This window comes from Lingula anatina, chromosome 8 (genome assembly GCF_051362555.1).
Source record: "Lingula anatina isolate TDL-2025a chromosome 8, LinAna3.0, whole genome shotgun sequence".
Classification (NCBI taxonomy): Eukaryota; Metazoa; Brachiopoda; class Lingulata; order Lingulida; family Lingulidae; genus Lingula; species Lingula anatina.
Genome location: NC_141774.1, coordinates 10249435 through 10268365, shown reverse-complemented (window position 1 = coordinate 10268365; position 18931 = coordinate 10249435). Strand labels below are relative to the sequence as shown.

The window sequence follows — 18931 nt, the reverse complement described above, 5'->3', positions numbered from 1 at the left end:
ATTCAACAAATGACGTCACGGGCACCTTGACCTAAATATTTTTTATCTATTTCACATCTTTCAACTGAAGTACGTCGCAATAAAAGTTCTTTTAAGTTTTGCTGCATGGTTTTTCAAAGTAAATAAAATTTTTAACACATTAATATTAGGAGATAAAGGGTTTACATTTTGCGGATAAAATTAGGTTTTGAAATTCGAAACTAGGTCAAGGAACAAAGTTCATACACACGCCTGAGGAGCCGGTGAGAAGGAGTGTTAGCATTATGGCTCAACGCAGTCAGCAGAGTTCGCTTGGAAAAGCGTATTTACTCCTTTATAATATTGGGCAGACGATAGGGTAACCATCTTTTTTACATTGCTTCGCTTGCCGTGCCTGTGCGTGCGTGCGTGCGTGCGCGCGCGCGCGCGTGTCTAAAGATACATGTGTTACATTTATAAACTGGGTATGCTGTATGCATCATCAGTCTCTTCGTTAGTTGAATTCAGGATGCCAACATGATATTGACACAGTGATACTGATGCAAGGTAGACTAGGGGAGAATTAAATGCATATGTCATTGATGAATTCTATGAAAAATATACTCAGCTGATTTTGATCTTGATTTATGCTCTATGAAAGACTAGAGTGGTATTATAAAATTTTTAATGTTATAGTTCTAGTAGGACCATTTAATTATTGAATGACAGCTAATTGGGTAGTTAAATGTTGCCTTTGGCAGTGCTGTCTTAGGGCGTATTCCCAGAGCTTTTAGATCGATCTATCCCCGCGGGGAGTCTCACTAGATTACTGTCAGATAATCCGGCTTAAATGTCCGTCCTGCCTACTACAAGCTGTAAGGGTGTAATTAACTTTCGTGCCTGCTCGGCTGACAGCTATTTAACGTGAACCCCCAGGGAGTTAGGTCGATCTAAAGTAGATCGATCTAATCTCTGGGAACGGGGTCTTAGACTGGGTTCCCATCTCTAGATCAATCTAACAGGTTCCGTCCATCTCCACGGGGTCTCTTGCTAAATTTGCTTTCAGCTTAAGTGGCTTAGATGTCTGGCACGCCTGCTAAAGCTTCTAATGGATAGTTAATTACCCCCTATCAGCTTCAGTAGGCGTGACATCTATACCACTTTAGTTAATTGCGAGTTAATTGTAAGAATCCCTGTGGAGATAGTTTGATCCAAAGTTACTATGATAGGGTTTGGGAATGGTCTCTAATTACCTTGATTATTTATTTCAAGGGGGTTTAACTCGCAAGAAGGAAGTATGTTGAGGCTATTGATAATCCTGATATTTTGTTTCTTTTTCATACACCACACTTAGAATAATATGTGCAAGGAGGAACTATATTTCTTGGCTTTCTTCGCCCCAAGTGTTCCCATAGCACAGATGCTGGCAGGTTCCATATTATAAGCTCAGCACTGTGTTATATTAATTTGGTGGGCACATTTGATATGAAGGGAGCCAGTGCATTTAAGAATGCTCAGTCTTTGGAAATGTAGCAGAAATGCTTTTTAAGCACACTGTGCACAAATTTTCCAAACATTTAGCTCTTCCTTGACTTAAATTGTTGAAACAATATGATACAAACTAGAAAATAACTCAGAAGGCTTAGTACAATGCATGGGTATATCAATTCTAATACATGCATTAAATACAGTATAACCCCCAAAATCTAATATGATTCTCAGTTGGCCTGTGTCTGACCTATCCTGAAATTATGATCAACATGCATTCTTAACATTTGGAGTCAAGCTTGTTGTGAGCCATTGATACTGGAAGTAGTTACTATAGTTTGAATGTGTGCATATTTGTTCATTTAATTTAAAATGTATCTATAATTAAAAAAATAACAAATGTCCATTTTTAGCAAAATATGAATTTTCCTGGGGAAAACACAATTTTCCCAGACTTACCAATGGTTAATAAATCCATTTCTATATTCAAAGTTGGTCCCTGTTTTTTTTTTTTTTTTTTTTTTTTTTTTTTTTTTTTTTTTTTAAGAGATTATTCGAAAATAGCTATCTAAAGAAGCACAGATTTTAGATTAATTGCTTTAACTATCGTTTTTGTGGTAAAATAGAATATATTATATTTCTGTTAGTTGTTTACGATGTATTTGTTGCAAAATATAGATCTCATACGAAGAGTTGTTATCCCTTTAAGCTTTAATATATAAAGGCCATTAACATAGTGTGCGTGGCAGGCTGCAAATCAGATAAAGTTCATTTAAAATGCAAATTGAGTGATGAAAGAGATAGGGAAGAGAGAGTGACTGATGCTTAGGGACATAAAGATAGAGAGTCTCAGAGAGCTTTACAGTGGTAGAGACTGAAGTTTTAGTCCAAAATAAACTTATGTAGCAGAAAACTATATCTACCTGTCTCATTTGACTAATTGGTAAAAAAAAAAAAAAAAAATAGAAGAACCTGAATAACCAACAGGCTGGTTATAACAAGCTGTAAACTAAGGGTGCATTCAGTACCAGTTGATCTGCAGACTAACTAGTCCCCGTATCAGTTGTAGTATGCACTTAACAATGGATTCCTGCCTCCAACTCCCGCCATCCCAGCAGGTCAATTAATTATCACCCCGCTTTCAAGTAGGTCATGCCATATTTGATCCATGGACTAGTTAGTCCTCAGATCAACTAGTTCTGGATGCACCCTAACACATCAACAAAGGTAAAAACATAACCTCCTTGGCATAGCTGACAAGAACAACACTTTAATGTTTAGTATTATATAATTTCAGATGGAGTTGTATACTGTTCCTAGCATTACAACATTACCTCAGTACCAAGTCCTGGAATGGCCTGTACAGACACTCCTATATACAGCTACTGCTGGAGGTCTTCCAGACATTAGCATACCTTGAGGTAAATGCATGTCATAATAATAATAAAAATAACTCTAAAAATAGTAATAATGATAATAATAATAATAACTGTAATAATAATAATAATAATAATAATAATAATAATGATAATGGATGGTGATTCTGGCATACCTTGATGTAAATAATAAATGATAATGATAACGTTGGAATGTTTGTATGTGTATTTTGGATAATTGTGTTTGTATGTGTGTGGCCATCCAAATGATGCCTGGACGGTTCGCTGGGAAAACTCTTGGTTCTGATTATAGGTGTTGCACTGTTTGCTGGGATTGGTGAAGTCAAACTGGTTTCTGACGGCAGTTCAGATCTTTTCCCGAGTCTTCCTCACCTGGGGCGTGGTATGGAGTATACCAGAGGTAAAGGAGATGTGGGATTGTGTTGGTTGTGACAGCTTTTTCACACCTAACACATTCTGTGCAAACGAGGTCATTTTTTGTTGGTTGTGTAATGATAAATATGCTTGGGTTTGTTAATTGTCACATCTAACACAAGTTGGACAAACTTGTCAATGCTGAATATTATATCACTTTTGTTGGTTGTGTAATGATTGAGATGTATAGTTGTATTGTCTGTCAAACCTAATGCATTTTGTGCAAAGCATGTTGATGTTTGCTTCTGTTTGCATTCTATCTGGCTAACATGTTATTTCAAAGATTTGTAGTTGTGTTGGTTGTGATAAAACTGTAACACCTATGAGCACAGTGTTGCTAGCAATGAATGTGTAATGATGTAATTTTGTTTATCTTCTTGTTTTGTCTGATCAACAGACAGAAGCTGCTATAATTTAACATCATTGGAATCCCTTACATTAACACTGAGAAAAATGAGAAAATCCAAATGTTATTATTGTTTAGTGAGGGGCAAGATTTCTTGATGCCGCATATCACTTTCCCCGCCTCTCTTTTTCAGGTTCAAGAGGGTTGGTTTGTAGCCTGCTTTCTTCTACCCTGGACTTTAACAGAAATTATCAGATATTCATTTTACGCTCTGAATTTATTGAACTCAGTACCATATTTTCTCATATGGTGTAGGTGAGTGACATTGTTTTATGCAGCTTCCATAAATTATTTATTTTATTGCATATTTTTAGTATTTTCTTTAATTTTTGTGATAAATTTATTTGTTTATGTAATTTGTTTCAGTCAAAGAGATTTTTTATCGATATAAAAACTTACAATACCTTCAGATGCTGAAAATAGTTTTCTGTGTTACACCTTAGTCATGGTACTATATTTGCAGTCTGTAAGGCTTTGTTTTATTTATATAGCTAGCCCCTTGAGTGGAATAATGGTTATATTGTTTTTGCTGAAATTGTTTTAAAACATTTTTTTCAATTATTCTTCTTTTTAGATACACATTCTTCATAGTGCTGTATCCTATAGGAGTTTCAGTGAGTACAAAATACTTAAGTACTAAAGAATTGAAAAAAAAAATTATAAACATTTTTGTTTGCTATTTTAATACTTTTAAGCTGGTAAATTTTCAAAATCCATTTATACCATTTATACAATATTAAATTTTGCTTGTGGAACTGAACTTTACCAGATGACCTCTGACCTTTGACATGACATCTGAGACGACCTTTTGACCTTGCAGGGAGAACTGTTCACTCAGTTTTCAGCATTACCTTATATAAAGAAGACTGCAATCTATACCTATCCACTGCCAAATAGGATGAACATGAGTTTTGACTACTATACTGTTGTGATCATGCTCATGCTTAGTTATATACCACGTGAGTATGTCTGCATTCTTCAGTTGAAATTCTTTTGTTTTATAATTTGAGCTTGATGGCTTTTTTATTGTATTTTTAATCATGCTTAATAGTTAAATCCATGTGGGTATATCTGCGTGCCTGAAAGTGAATTTGAAGACCATGAACAAAATAAATTTAAGATTTATCGTGCTTTAACCCCTGGAAAAAAATCAGTAAGTAGATAAATACAGCCATTGAGTTTTGATAGCTGTTCTATCCTGATTGTTTAAGTTATATTTAGTGATTTCCTTTTGCCATTATGAGTTACAAACAATAAAATAAATTGCTGAAATTTTTGGTCGCTGTCAATGTTAGAATCCCTATCTTCAGCCGTTTTTTTTAAAGCACACTAATTTATGAAATTTCACTTTTTTTTCAGTTTTTCCAATGCTGTACTTTCACATGATAGGGCAAAGGAAGAAAGTTCTAAGAGGTTTATCTGAGAAAAAGGAAGATTAAAAAGAGATAAAATAGGAAAAATTACTTTTGTGGCAAAATGGTTCAAAAAGGCCAATTGAAAAATTATAATATGTCTACATAGATCAAACCCCTTATGGTTTAACTTTTAAGCCATGACAGTATTCTTTTATTAATTGAACTGTTGTGATTTATTTCTTTCTAGATTTGTTTAACAGTTACTGTAGGTTTATCTTTTAGTGATTTTTAGTTGAAAATAGTTGTGATAGTTGTTATTTTAATCATATTCAGTATTAAGCTTAATACATATTAATTTTTTACATGAACGTTTATCAATATCATGATATGTTTTTTTTTAAATACAGTTACATAATTGTTTTGAAATTATTAATATTATTTAATTGGATTTTTTTAAGGAAAATGAGTTCTCATTATTGAAACGAAGTCACTCTGTCTTAAAACCTGTGCAATTTAAAACTGGTTAAATTTTTTTAAGACTGTCAATTTTTAAGACAGTGACAGTTTCACGTGCAAGGAAATCACAGATATAACATCTTTGTGCATTAACTTCAGAAAAAATAAAATACATGCTTATTTTCATATGTGCATTTCATTTTAAATACAACAAGATCTTTAATTTAGGGACCTCCCCCTCCCAATTGAGTTTTGTGTAGCATATGACTGGACAAAGATTGGTAATGGATAAAACAAACAGCTGGTTTCACCATGTTGCTTTTATTGTCGACTTAGCAATAACTGTAATGAGGTGATGGGCACAATGTTAAGTCTTCACTTAAAATAAAAAAAAAACAACTTTTATTTGATGTCTCCATAGAAGGACTGTCCTATCTACAATTTATTACAAACTGACACTTTGCATGTGACAAAAATCTCTTGGAGGAATTAATTGTCAAAATAAGTGGCCAGCAGGTGAGAAATACCTTGTTATCCAAATTAAGCATTTTGGTGCATTATCCTCAATCCACATCAACACTTTTATTTATTCAAAACGTGATGTATCATTTTGCTTATAAGCCATTTTCAATTTTGTCGCGTCTAAATAAAGTTGTTACTAATCCAACCCTCTATAATCGATCACAATTCTCAGTTTAAATTTTACAAGCACAACAGCTTGAATGTTATAAATAAGTATAAAATGCTGGTGAATATTACAGCTCATCAAGATCCTCTCACTTTGAGCTCTTCTGAGTATTTCAAAATCCTTCAAAGGAACCAGAAGCCTGATAAATTTGACATCGATTGTAAATTCTAAGAGGGGGACATTATACATATGAAGTGAAAAATCTTAAATTTACGACAAGTACTTGAGAAGCACCCCTTTTGGATTCAATATTAACAACATCAGGGGTGTTATGTGAAAATGTCTGACAAAACATGAACTACCAAGTGCAAATGTGAGCACCACCTCATAATTTGACCATAAAAGAGAAAATACACAAGTTATTGAATGGGAATCATCTGAGAGAGCCCAAAGATTTAGTGGGATTTTGAGTATCAGAAATAATGACAGATTAGTGGGTGAAGTGCTGCAATGAATAAAAGCCAACAGCAATTATCCGTGAATGTTTTCTGATAATTTTTTTAAACCTGTTCAAATCTATTGCACTATGGTCTGAATTAATCATATTTTGCACATGAGCACAGGTTAAGACAACATACCAAGCACAGGGATTCACTCTTATCACTAAAAGTTAACTCTACTTAAAACAGATTCTCCCCCGTTTTCTACTCTCGTATCTGACATCATGCACTGTTGAGATCCTCATTTTAGGTTATCTCAGATGATTTCCATTTGCAGTACTCATCATCAATATTTAACTAAATTATTCCATATGAAATGAATTAAAATAGTGCAGATAAAAAACTGCCTGGATTCAACAATCTCTCTTTGTCAAAATCTTCCAATTTATATCACTGCCTCTTGGCACACAGCATTGATTGCATAACACTTCATGAATTTCTTAACTATTAGAATGACTTCTCAATATTTAATTCAAAGTTAAATTCACATTTCTTTTCTCCTTTGCCTCTTTTTCAAGCCCTTTATATTAAGAGTCCCAACTCAAGGTCAAGGTCACATCTCAATAGGTCAAGGCCATCTCCACGCCACAATCTTTAAATCCATGACAAGGTTTATTCACCAATGTCAAGGTCTTTACATCTATGCCATAGCCTTTCAATCAATGTTATGGCCTATTTACCAATGTCAAGGCCTATCCACCAATCTATCTATCAATGTCAAGGTCATTCTTTAAAGCAGACTCCTTGATTTCAAGCTTCATGGTCGTGAACAAAGACAAGTTCTGACTTTCCAAACTTTAATTCTATAAAAGAGGGTGGGTCTGGCTGTCCATCAACTGGTTGGCATGGCAACGTTTTACGAGGAAAGTTTGTTACTATGGAGAAGTCATCTGGTGTCATTTCATGGCAGAAGACAAAGTTGTAGAGATGCTGTAAAAGAGAAATTGTGAATTATATATAAGTAAAACTTTTTCAAAACCAAACAATTCCTTTCTGAAGATGATTTTTGTCACATAGGATATCTACATTTAAAACTTCCACCTTGCACTAACTTAATGTATAGTAGGTACAGCTCCCTTGGGGTCACTTTTCAATAGAAGTGGGCTCTGTTATTACATAGACTGTTTTGAGAAAAAAAATGCAACTGCACAAATGTCACGTTTTCAACACAAAAGAAACTGAAACTACACAAATGTCTTGTTTTCACCACATTTTTAACTATCAATATCTGATACCATAAAATTACTTTCACATACCAAGTGACAGCGAGACCCAATAATCTTTTCTATTAAATATTTATTCACTTTTACCTTAGCAGACCAGGAACCACAAAATCTCCTCTCTATTCTTGTCCCATCAGGTAGTTTCACTAACACTTTGATTGCATCAGGATCATCAACAGCAGGTTCCTCCGGTATGGACGTCCTCAACTCCTCCTTTCTCCTCATGATTTCCTGCAGAAATGAAAACGAGAGTGTTCTGAAAGGGGGTATGCCTTTCCTTATTATATTACTTCAAAAGCTCATGATGTACATCTTATACGATACTCATGATTTCCTACAGAAATGAGAGCGAGAGAAATGTTTTGAAAGGGGGTACGCCTTTCCTTATTATATTATCTCAAACCTACATGATATACTTCTTATACAGGTCTATGCAATTTACAAAACCTTTCATTTCCACAATAGGGACTTATTATACAGAAAGATAAAAATTCCAATTATTACTATTACTATTTTCGCTACCACTACTACTACTACTGCTACTACTACTACTACTACTACTACTACTACTACAGAAAAAAAAACTTACATGGGATATTTATTTTTTTCACCTTCAATTTCATGTTACAAATTCTTTATTTTTAATCATGAATCAATAACACACTTCTGTGTGAAATCCCTTTTGCATGTTTTGTAATTATTCAAACTATTATTTGTGACAAAAATATAACATTGAGTGGTGACAAGAAGAAGTTTTATATGGAAAAGTTACTTACTTCTTGTTTTTTAACAATTTCCATTTCTCTTCTTTTAGCTTCTTCTAACTCTTGCTTTTGTTTTTCCATTTCTTCTCTCTTTTTCTTTTCCTAAATGATGATCAACACTAAATGTTCAACAATAAATTACATAAGACAAACTTTTAAAATAATTCTTAAATAAGGTGAGTTGTCCTAACATGTTACTCTTTACCAAGGAAAATAATCATTCTTCCATAAAAAAAATGATAAAAAATATCAAATAAACTCCAAATTCACAGCATCTTTGTAAAATACAATGAAATAACATTAAATATGACTATATTGTCATTATATCTAACATTCAATGTTCACCTTACAAAATTACACTACCTTTTCTTGGTCCGCTTTCAGAGATTCAAGATATGCTTCATCCTGCTGTTCTCGTAGTGAACGATTAAAATGACGCTCCTCCCTGAAATAAAAGCAGGCAAAATTAAAGAAAGGCAAACTGTGTAATTGTTGAAATGAAACAAATAACAATAAATATGAAATTTATATCAATCAAAATTAAAATGCAACAATCAAATACAGTAAATGACAAAAAATATAAAATATATGACAAACACTCAAACAGACAATAATAATAATAATAATACTAAACAAGCCCTCAGCCATAAAGTAATGGATATTTACCTGTCAGCTCTTACTGCAATTAGTGAGGCCTCGTTATCCTCCATAACCCGAGTTAACCTTTCTATTAACTCAACAGGACCTGTAACAAATATGTAATATTTCATCAAATCATCAAGACCTGCAAAGAGGGGGGAGGGGGGGTATTGAGAGAGTGAGAAAACGAGAGAATATATGAAGAGAGTAAACATCATCGTTTAATATCAAACCATTTTAATTTCACCCATGGTGAGTAATTTTCTTTTTATTATAATACTAATTATTTCACAGTATAAGAAATCTAAAAATCCATATAATAAATATATAATGTGCCTTTATGTATAAAAATATTCTTAATATTTTATTATCTACATACATAATTATTTCATTACGTAATATATCTTTATATATCCATATAATGAACTGATTACAGGACTATGTAACTCACCTATTGGCCCCTCTATCCTTGCCACCACTGTCATTCTATTTTGACGTAATACTATTAAAGCTAAAAAGGGGTATGTGTTCTCTCTCAGCGCTTGGGACACTGGAATATATCAGTGAAATAAAAACAGTCACTTTATGCTGGCATAGTGAGGGAGAGCTATCAAGTTCACACTTGTAGTAGCAAAACTGTTTTAATTTTTGAAGACAGTTAATACAGTTTTGTTACTCCAGTAAGTGTGAAATCTTCCACAGATTCGCTCAATGTGCAATGTTAGGACTGCCATTGTTCATTGAAATGATGAAATGTCATTGTAAGACTCGAGTTACATTAAGGCTCTATTCCCATAGATTTTAGATCGATCTATCCCCGCGGGGAGTCTCACTAGATTACTTTCAGATAATCCGGCTTAAATGTCCGTCCCGCCTACTACAAGCTGTAAGGGGGTAATTAACTTTCGTGTCCGCCCGGCTGACAGCTACTTAGCGTGAACCCCCAGGGAGTTAGGTCGATCTAAAGTAGGTCGATCTAATCTATGGAAATGGGGTGTAAGTCTAAATCACTTTAGCCCTGAGTTTGAATGAACTGTATTGCTAATGCTCACGTATGGCAACAATAAGAACCCAGGACCTGAATAGCATTTTAACCTATGAATCCCTTGGGGCTCTTTGCATTGCATACTGGTACATATAACGCAATCTAGTGGTACAATGTATTATTTACCTCTGAACCCTTCTGGGCTATTTGTATTGCAGCCCCAAAACAGCATACGTGCATCAATAAACTCTATAACATCAGCATTACCCAACGTTGACCTGGAAAACACAAAGATTATATATTAGATTACATCTTCAACACATTTCATATCTAACACAATCCACTGTCACAACAATATGCTGGCAAAAGTTACACAACCTACTGTCACAGCCAACATAATCTGCAGACATAATACACAATATACTGACACAACTAACTCAATCTGCTGTCACAACTAACACAATTCACTGTCAAAACTAACTCATTTAGCTGTCACAACTAACACAATTTGCTGTCACTACTAACACAATCCACTGTCAAAACTAACACATTTAGCTGTCACAACTAACACAATCTGCTGGCCAAAAACTAGCACATACTGGCACAATCAGTTCTTTACCTACAAAACAATCTGTCCCTTACCTGCAGAACTCTGGAGTGTCCTGGTGGTCATCACCATGTAAATAGACTAGGAGAAATTTCAGCTCATTCTTGGCATCATTCAGGACCTGATATAGCAAGCCCAATATCATTTCGCTGGCAAGTGCCAAACACATATTATTTAAAGATTCATGTGACTTTTCTCTGACCTTTTTCTACAATTTTTCTCAAAGTGCCCATATAAGATGGACACACCTATGACAAAAATGCTAATGCAAGATGGATAGACTTATCATGAGATTATCAACACTGCATGAGCACACTTATCCTAAAATATCAATACTGGATTAACATGCACATCCTGAAATTATCAATACTGGATTTTCACACTCATCCTGAAAATATCCATACAGGATGTACACACTCATCCTGAAAATATCCATACAGGATGTACACACTCATCCTGAAAATATCCATACAGGATGTACACACTCATCCTGATATCCACACTGGATAAGTACACATTATGAAAGAACAAAGTCCATTCCAAGTGCTTACCTGGCTATAGGAGCCCTGGTAAAATACTGGATGTGTCTCACCAAACTGACTGTCATATTCCTGTATAAAAGTGGTCACATCTCCAACTGGATCTGTTACAGCTATAACCAGACAAAGATATAGTATAAGTTTACAAAACAATGGCTAAAGTCAAGAGATGTTAATACTCCAGTTCTTCAGCATTTTTCAGCAAAAAAAAAAAGGCTTATTAAAAATTGTGTTGGGTCCACAAGAGAACTCATTCTAGATGTGTAAGAGGCCACAATTGTTAGAACAAAAATGTTTTAGTTTTATGTGAGAAAGCAATATATTTTAGGAGATAAGAATGAACATTATTTGACCTAACATTTGTCTGTTTCATAGGACAGTTCTATATCTTGTTGTATACTCACTTCTTCTTGGATCTGGCATAAAAAGTCTCCCTGGAAAACAGATAGTTAACCATATTTAATTCTACTCTTAGGGGTCATACCATTAATTCATCAGTACTACTTTAAACTTAGACCTTCTTGATTGAAAAAATATCTCGAAACATTAAACTGCAATTAATCGTTCTTCATATAAAACAAGCTAATTAGCTATTCTTCTTACGTCCACCCACTCCAAACTGGACTGGTCCAAGAAGAAACACAAAATAAATGCAGAATGTCCATTATTTCAATATCAAGCCATTTCAGACGTGAACTGGTCTAAGAGGAAACATTCAAATAAGGACCTCATATTGTCCACCATTTAGGCTTCGTTCACATGCAATGTTTATTTTCTAAATTCTATTTTCTATTCGCGGCATGTCTTATGATCACGGTCTGTGCTCTGAATATCCCGCCGCGTAATTACTGGCAGCGCGAGCCGGTTACTTATAGTAACTTATAGTAATTGGCTCGCGCTGCCAGTAATTACGCCGCGGGATATTCAGGGCACAGACATAAGACATGCCGCGAATAGAAAATAGAATTTAGAAAATAAACATTGCATGTGAACGAAGCCTTAAATTTCAAGTCCAAGTTATTTCAGTTGTGAACTGATGTGAGAGGAATCACACAAAAAGGCAGAATGTCCACTATTTCAATTTCAACATATTTCCGTTGTAAACTAAACTAAGAGGTCACACTTACAAAAGAACCGTAGAATGTCCATTAATGAGCTGTACACAAATCTGAATGGAAGCATGACTATAAAGATGCCCCACCCCATAATCCCCTGGGGTGGTCGACCTCGAGATATATGAATGACCCTGAAACAAGCAAACGTAATAATAAATATACTGTTTTTCAATTATATAATTTTGTATTAAGAAAGCAGAAAATATCAAAATCAGTAACTAAACAGTGTACTTTTTACTGTAACACATTTTTCTTCCCTTTAACTTTTTCCCACTTCTTTTCCTTCCTCTGTACTTCAAGAGAAGTAAAATGGTTTCAAATATTGTCTCTTTTATTTCTTTTCTTGGAATAACAACAAATCAAAAACTAAAAAGACCACAAAAAATTAATAAAATTAAATCAATTAAAAAAAGTCATATAACTAAAAGCTGATTAAACTAGAGGATCAGAGAGGCGATACCGCCTCCGAATATTGTACCACCAGCTGGAGCAAGCGCATTTGTATAGACCCCCACATACACAAAATAAGGGACACAGCTGCCAGTTTTGTGCTTGACAAGCTGTAAAAATGCAATCAACAAGAATTTTTAAACTATTGCAAAAAATATATATGGTACAATCAAATTTAAGTTCTTTGTAAGATAGGTCAAGGGTCAATTTCAAGGTCACAGTAAATTGCCAGTATATGACTTCCTATTCAAGTTCAAGAGTAACTATGGACCTATCTCTGTCAAGTTTGAAGTTAAAAGAGAAAGAAATTAGCAGGGTTCCCTTCATGATAAAAAGTGGGTCAAAGGTCAATTTCAAGGTCACACTTAGATTGCCAGTATAGGACTTCCTATTCAAGTTCAATAGTAACTATGGACCTATCTCTGCCAGTTTTGGAGATAAAAGGGAAGCAAAATTTGCAAAATTCAGTTCATGGTGAAAAGTAGGTCAAAGGTCAATTTCAAGGTCACATTTAGATTGCCAGTATATGACTTTCTTATCAAGTTCAATAGTAACTATGGACCTATCTCTGCCAGTTTTGGAGATAAAAGGAAAGCAAAATTTGCAAAGTTCAGTTCATGGTGAAAAGTAGGTCAAAGGTCAATTTTAAGGTCACATTTAGATTGCCAGTATATGACTTCCTATTCAAGTTCAATAGTAACTATGGACCTATCTCTGCCAGTTTTGGAGATAAAAGGGAAGCAAAATTTGCAAAGTTCAGTTTATGGTGAAAAGTAGGTCAAAGGTCAATTTTAAGGTCACATTTAGATTGTCAGTATATGACTTCCTATTCAAGTTCAATAGTAACTATGGACCTATCTCTGCCAGTTTTGGAGATAAAAGGGAAGCAAAATTTGCAAAGTTCAGTTTATGGTGAAAAGTAGGTCAAAGGTCAATTTTAAGGTCACATTTAGATTGCCAGTATATGACTTCCTATTCAACTTCAATAGTAACTACGGACCTATCTCTGCCAGTTTTGGAGATAAAAGGAAAGCAAAATTTGCAAAGTTCAGTTCATGGTGAAAAGTAGGTCAAAGGTCAATTTTAAGGTCACATTTAGATTGCCAGTATATGACTTCCTATTCAAGTTCAATAGTAACTATGGACCTATCTCTGCCAGTTTTGGAGATAAAAGGAAAGCAAAATTTGCAAAGTTCAGTTCATGGTGAAAAGTAGGTCAAAGGTTAATTTTAAGGTCACATTTAGATTGCCAGTATATGACTTCCTATTCAAGTTCAATAGTAACTATGGACCTATCTCTGCCAGTTTTGGAGATAAAAGGAAAGCAAAATTTGCAAAATTCAGTTCATGGTGTAAAGTAGGTCAAAGGTCAATTTTAAGGTCACATTTAGATTGCCAGTATATGACTTCCTATTCAAGTTCAATAGTAACTATGGACCTATATCTGCCAGTTTTGGAGATAAAAGGGAAGAAAAATTTGCAAAGTTCAGTTCATGGTGAAAAGTAGGTCAAAGGTAAATTTCAAGGTCACACTTAGATTGCCAGTATATGACTTCCTATTCAAGTTCAATAGTAACTACGGACCTATCTCTGCCAGTTTTGGAGATAAAAGGAAAGCAAAATTTGCAAAGTTCAATTCATGGTGAAAAGTAGGTCAAAGGTCAATTTTAAGGTCACATTTAGATTGCCAGTATATGACTTTCTAATCAAGTTCAATAGTAACTACGGACCTATCTCAGCCAGTTTTGGAGATAAAAGGAAAGCAAAATTTGCAAAGTTCAGTTCATGGTGAAAAGTAGGTCAAAGGTTAATTTTAAGGTCACATTTAGATTGCCAGTATATGACTTCCTATTCAAGTTCAATAGTAACTATGGACCTATCTCTGCCAGTTTTGGAGATAAAAGGAAAGCAAAATTTGCAAAATTCAGTTCATGGTGTAAAGTAGGTCAAAGGTCAATTTTAAGGTCACATTTAGATTGCCAGTATATGACTTCCTATTCAAGTTCAATAGTAACTATGGACCTATTTCTGCCAGTTTTGGACTTTTTGATACGGCGTAACTCGAAAACCGTATGGAATACAAAAAAACCGAGACCACCCCCAGTGTTGGGCTTTACATGCTCTACAAAATGCAAAAAAGAATGGGTCTCTAGCATTAACGGTTCCCGAATTAGAGACAGTTTTCAGTTTCGGTATCTTATGGCCTCTACTCCCGTGAAATTGCACCGATTGACCCCAAATTCATGGAGATGAAAGATGACCTGAAGGGTAACACTTTCCAATAATATTATTGGTTAAGTCTGTGTAGTGTCTGAATAACAGGGCAAAAAAAATTTTTTTCGTAAAAAATTTCATTTTTTTGAAAATTTTGACCCATTTGACCTTGAAGTAAAGGTCAAAGGTCAAATCCAAGGGTATATTTGAAATCTACACATATGACTTTTGGAAAGCCGTCTATAGAAATTTTTCCCATAACTCCTTCCGTAGGGTAGATAATTAGCATTTAATTTTACCATTTTTAGACAAGGGTGCATTGTAATGAGTGCCACACCCAGACCCCAATACCGACAAAGCCCAAATTTTACGTGGAACGAGTTGAGATTACAGGTGACCTAAATCCATGAGATGGGTACGGGGGCCCTTACCGTCTAGGAGGAGAAGCGGTAACGGTAGCCGTCCGGCGGAGCTGGCGGAACGATCCGGACGGGACCGAAACCATGTGTACCACCAGCGCTAACGCTGGTGGTACAATTATATAATAGCATCACGTGTGTGTGCAAATGTGCGTGCATGCCGTTATGCGTGTGTATTCAATTTAGCCTAACCCACCACCCACTTTTTCCTTACGTGTGTTTATGTGCATGCACCCATGTGTAATCATTTTAGCCCAATCCACCACTGACTTTAGTCCATAACATTAAGTCAACTAAATAACAGCACCAGTTCTACCTTTGGTCTACAGGACTGACATTCACTGGAGGTGTCCTCACTTCTCTCTGCTGGTCTCTAAATAATGACGGTCTTCCCTCCTCCTCATTAAATCTGTCTTGTACGGCTACTTCCATGTCCCAGTTGTGTCGCTCCAGCAAAGTTCGACATCTTTCCATGTCTTCCAGACCCGTCAAGTCCTGGGCAAGAAGAAATTTTGTGATAACTTAATTCACAACTATACAATTTTTAAATGATTATATTTATTATAAAAACTGGAATTAATACGATTTTATTAGCATAAAACAGAACCGGTCAGAGGCTATATACTTACAAAATAAATTGCAAAACTAAAATTAATCCGAATAACGAAGTGCTCAGTCATCATTGACAGTTAAAAGAAGAAAAAAAACACTGAAAATCAAAGGTTTGCACATATGAGTTGGGGGGGGGGGGAATTAATGCATAACTACATGAAATCCTTTACTCTTTTTTCCCAATAAATACATTCACTTTCTGTTAGCGAGCATTTTAAACATTCATTTGCTGGATTGCTTTGGCGACTTCAAAGTGAATAACATAAACCATAAAGCCCAGACCGATGTGAACTGGAAAATTCATAGAGTTTAAACCCGAAGACACTATGCATTTTTATTAAATTTTAATGAACTGCAAATTACTTGTGCAATATTTCAGACGAATTTCTCTTATCTCTTGCAATAATTCAAGATCAAATAAACTAATTGGCTTAAGCTTACCATAAAAATGACTAGAATAGTTAAAATACCAAGGGTAATTTCTATACTTTTCCAATTCGTTTCTTACCTGAAACTGGAGTAACTTTTCCGTCTGCTCAGACGAGAGATCATCACCTCCTTCCGCCATGTTGTCGCTTTGTCCCAACCTCGATTTCGTTTTCTTCCCTTTTTTTGAAAAATATCATCTGTTTGTATAAACCATATTTTTCTGAAGCCATAAATTGTTGAGTATTATTTTTGTAAATTTTTGTGCATCATTATGATATTTTATGCTTCTTGTATGGGTGACCTTGGCATCGACATCGGAGGTCACACATGCTTTCTCTCTGTACTGACTATCGATGATACGATCTAGGTCAACCATTCACGCTTGAATCGAGATGAACCTACTAGTATAGGGGCTATTCCGTCTCAGCGCGCTCCTGGATAAGTCTTACCTCATTACAGGTAAATTTTACCATATTGCAATATTTCACTCGTTTGTGTGTACCTGCACGTGTACCAACCGTCTACTATTGTTGAAACAATGTTACATTGTCTGCTTGTCAATTTATAATTATGATGTAAGGTTCAACATTGTTAGACCAAGTTTTCAAGTGTAGGTAGCCTTGATTTTTGTTGTTGTTATATATGAAATCATTAGAACAAAAGATCTTTTGAGCTTTCAATACATTTTAACTTCAAATATTTTAATTGATTAACAAAAAGAGAAAAAAAAAACAGCGATGGAAATTGTGTCACTTAAATAAATTTGCAGAATTCTGTCCCACCTTACAAGTGTTTTGATTTGAAATGTATTTTCTTTATTTAGTTATTTGTTGACTTTGGGTATCACAGTCATCCTTTAAAATCACAAACTGAGTATTACATTACTGAAATTTGTTAAACATGTTTAAGAATTAAAGAGATGGAAAAAGGGGGATACTGCAAAAGCATGAAAATTTGAATAATAAAGTTATTTAAACAGTAATGTTAAATTACACTCCATTTACATTTTGACCTCAGTTCACAGATGAATAAAATTGTCCAAGGTCAGTATATTTTTAACAACATTGCAGCCCATCTCATGGTTTTGATGCATATTGTAAATTTTAAAATTATATTTATACCTTATCTTAAACAGAATATATCTGCAATTTTATTGTTCTTTTATAACAAATTTAGATTTTATCATTTTGTAAAATAAATTGTTAGAATAGCATGGTTCAATCATAAAAAAATTATTTTTTTTTAGACAGTATCATTTGTTTAGAAATGATTTTTTGTCTTCTTAACTGTAGAGAAAAAGATCTACATGACCTTAGTAATTCTTCATAAATACTTTTTTAATCTCTGTGCCAGGACACAACCTCCTAGGCTTGGTGGTAAAGTCTCTCTCACTTTTGTTTATTCCTTTACTACAGAAGTGCCACACTGGAACACAAAACTTGAAATTAGATCAAATAAAAGAAGTGAGGCATTTACTTGTAAAAGGTAAAAATTAGCAAAAAAGTTTCAGAAAATATACCAGTCTAGCTTATATTTCTTTCACAGATAACAGTCACTAATAAGTAATTATGGACATCATATTTACTGAGTACTTATTAGTGACTGTTATCTGTGAAAGTATTAATTATTACAATAAATACTAGTTCGGTCGTAGTTTGGCAGTTACTGTATGTGGGTGGTTTGCCTGCATTTCACTTGATTCTTGTCCCCCTTTTTTATGTACAGACACAGATGTGTCTGTACATATAGCCATCATCTGCGTCTGTCGTCGCCGTCGCCGTCGCCGTGCACTTTTACCGATAACACGATAAGTGGAAAACCATTTTACCTTTTGACTTGAAACTTACAGAACTGATGAATATTCATAATACGCAGGTCAAGTTCGAAAATCAGCATGATCGGGTCACTTTTAGGGAATTTATGCTGTTTTTTCACTTTTTTCAGCATATATGCAGCACCGATAACACGATAAGTGGAAAACCATTTTACCTTTTGACTTGAAACTTACAGAACTGATGAATATTCATAATACGCAGGTCAAGTTCGAAAATCAGCATGATCGGGTCACTTTTAGGGAATTTATGCTGTTTTTTCACTTTTTTCAGCATGTATGCAGCACCGATAACACGATAAGTGGAAAACCATTTTACCTTTGGACTTGAAACTTACAGAACTGATGAATATTCATAATACGCAGGTCAAGTTCGAAAATCAGCATGATCGGGTCACTTTTAGGTAATTTATGCTGTTTTTTCACTATTTTCAATATAAATGCAACACTGATAACACAATATAAGAAAAACGGATTGGCCAATTGTAATTATACTCACAGG

The 18931-nt window shown here is 34.5% G+C and overlaps 3 protein-coding genes across 3 annotated transcripts in view; 2 read left to right on the top strand and 1 right to left on the bottom strand.

Moving 5' to 3' along the window:
* The first annotated feature begins 188 nt into the window (after window positions 1–188).
* Window positions 189–5123, top strand: LOC106167794 (very-long-chain (3R)-3-hydroxyacyl-CoA dehydratase 2). The gene is made up of 7 exons (XM_013546664.2): window positions 189–337; window positions 2744–2867; window positions 3136–3243; window positions 3797–3918; window positions 4238–4277; window positions 4484–4622; window positions 5023–5123. Exons 1-7 carry the CDS (start codon window positions 264–266, stop codon window positions 5100–5102), a joined length of 687 nt encoding a protein of 228 aa, XP_013402118.2. The 5' UTR covers window positions 189–263; the 3' UTR covers window positions 5103–5123.
* A 653-nt stretch (window positions 5124–5776) lies between these two features.
* LOC106167813 (FAS-associated factor 2) lies at window positions 5777–16868 on the bottom strand. Its single transcript, XM_087019198.1, has 13 exons — window positions 16678–16868; window positions 15874–16052; window positions 12487–12605; window positions 11764–11793; window positions 11372–11472; window positions 10856–10941; window positions 10400–10491; window positions 9680–9778; window positions 9256–9334; window positions 8953–9034; window positions 8602–8691; window positions 7913–8056; window positions 5777–7532 (listed from the first exon to the last, which is right to left on the bottom strand). Exons 1-13 carry the CDS (start codon window positions 16735–16737, stop codon window positions 7353–7355), a joined length of 1341 nt encoding a protein of 446 aa, XP_086875324.1. The 5' UTR covers window positions 16738–16868; the 3' UTR covers window positions 5777–7352.
* A 24-nt stretch (window positions 16869–16892) lies between these two features.
* LOC106167795 (kynureninase) overlaps window positions 16893–18931 on the top strand; it is a 28635-nt gene continuing 26596 nt past the window's right edge. Inside the window, exon 1 of the mRNA XM_087019195.1 lies at window positions 16893–17057. The gene's annotated coding sequence lies outside the window, so the exon portion shown is untranslated. The remainder of the gene's footprint in view (window positions 17058–18931) is intronic.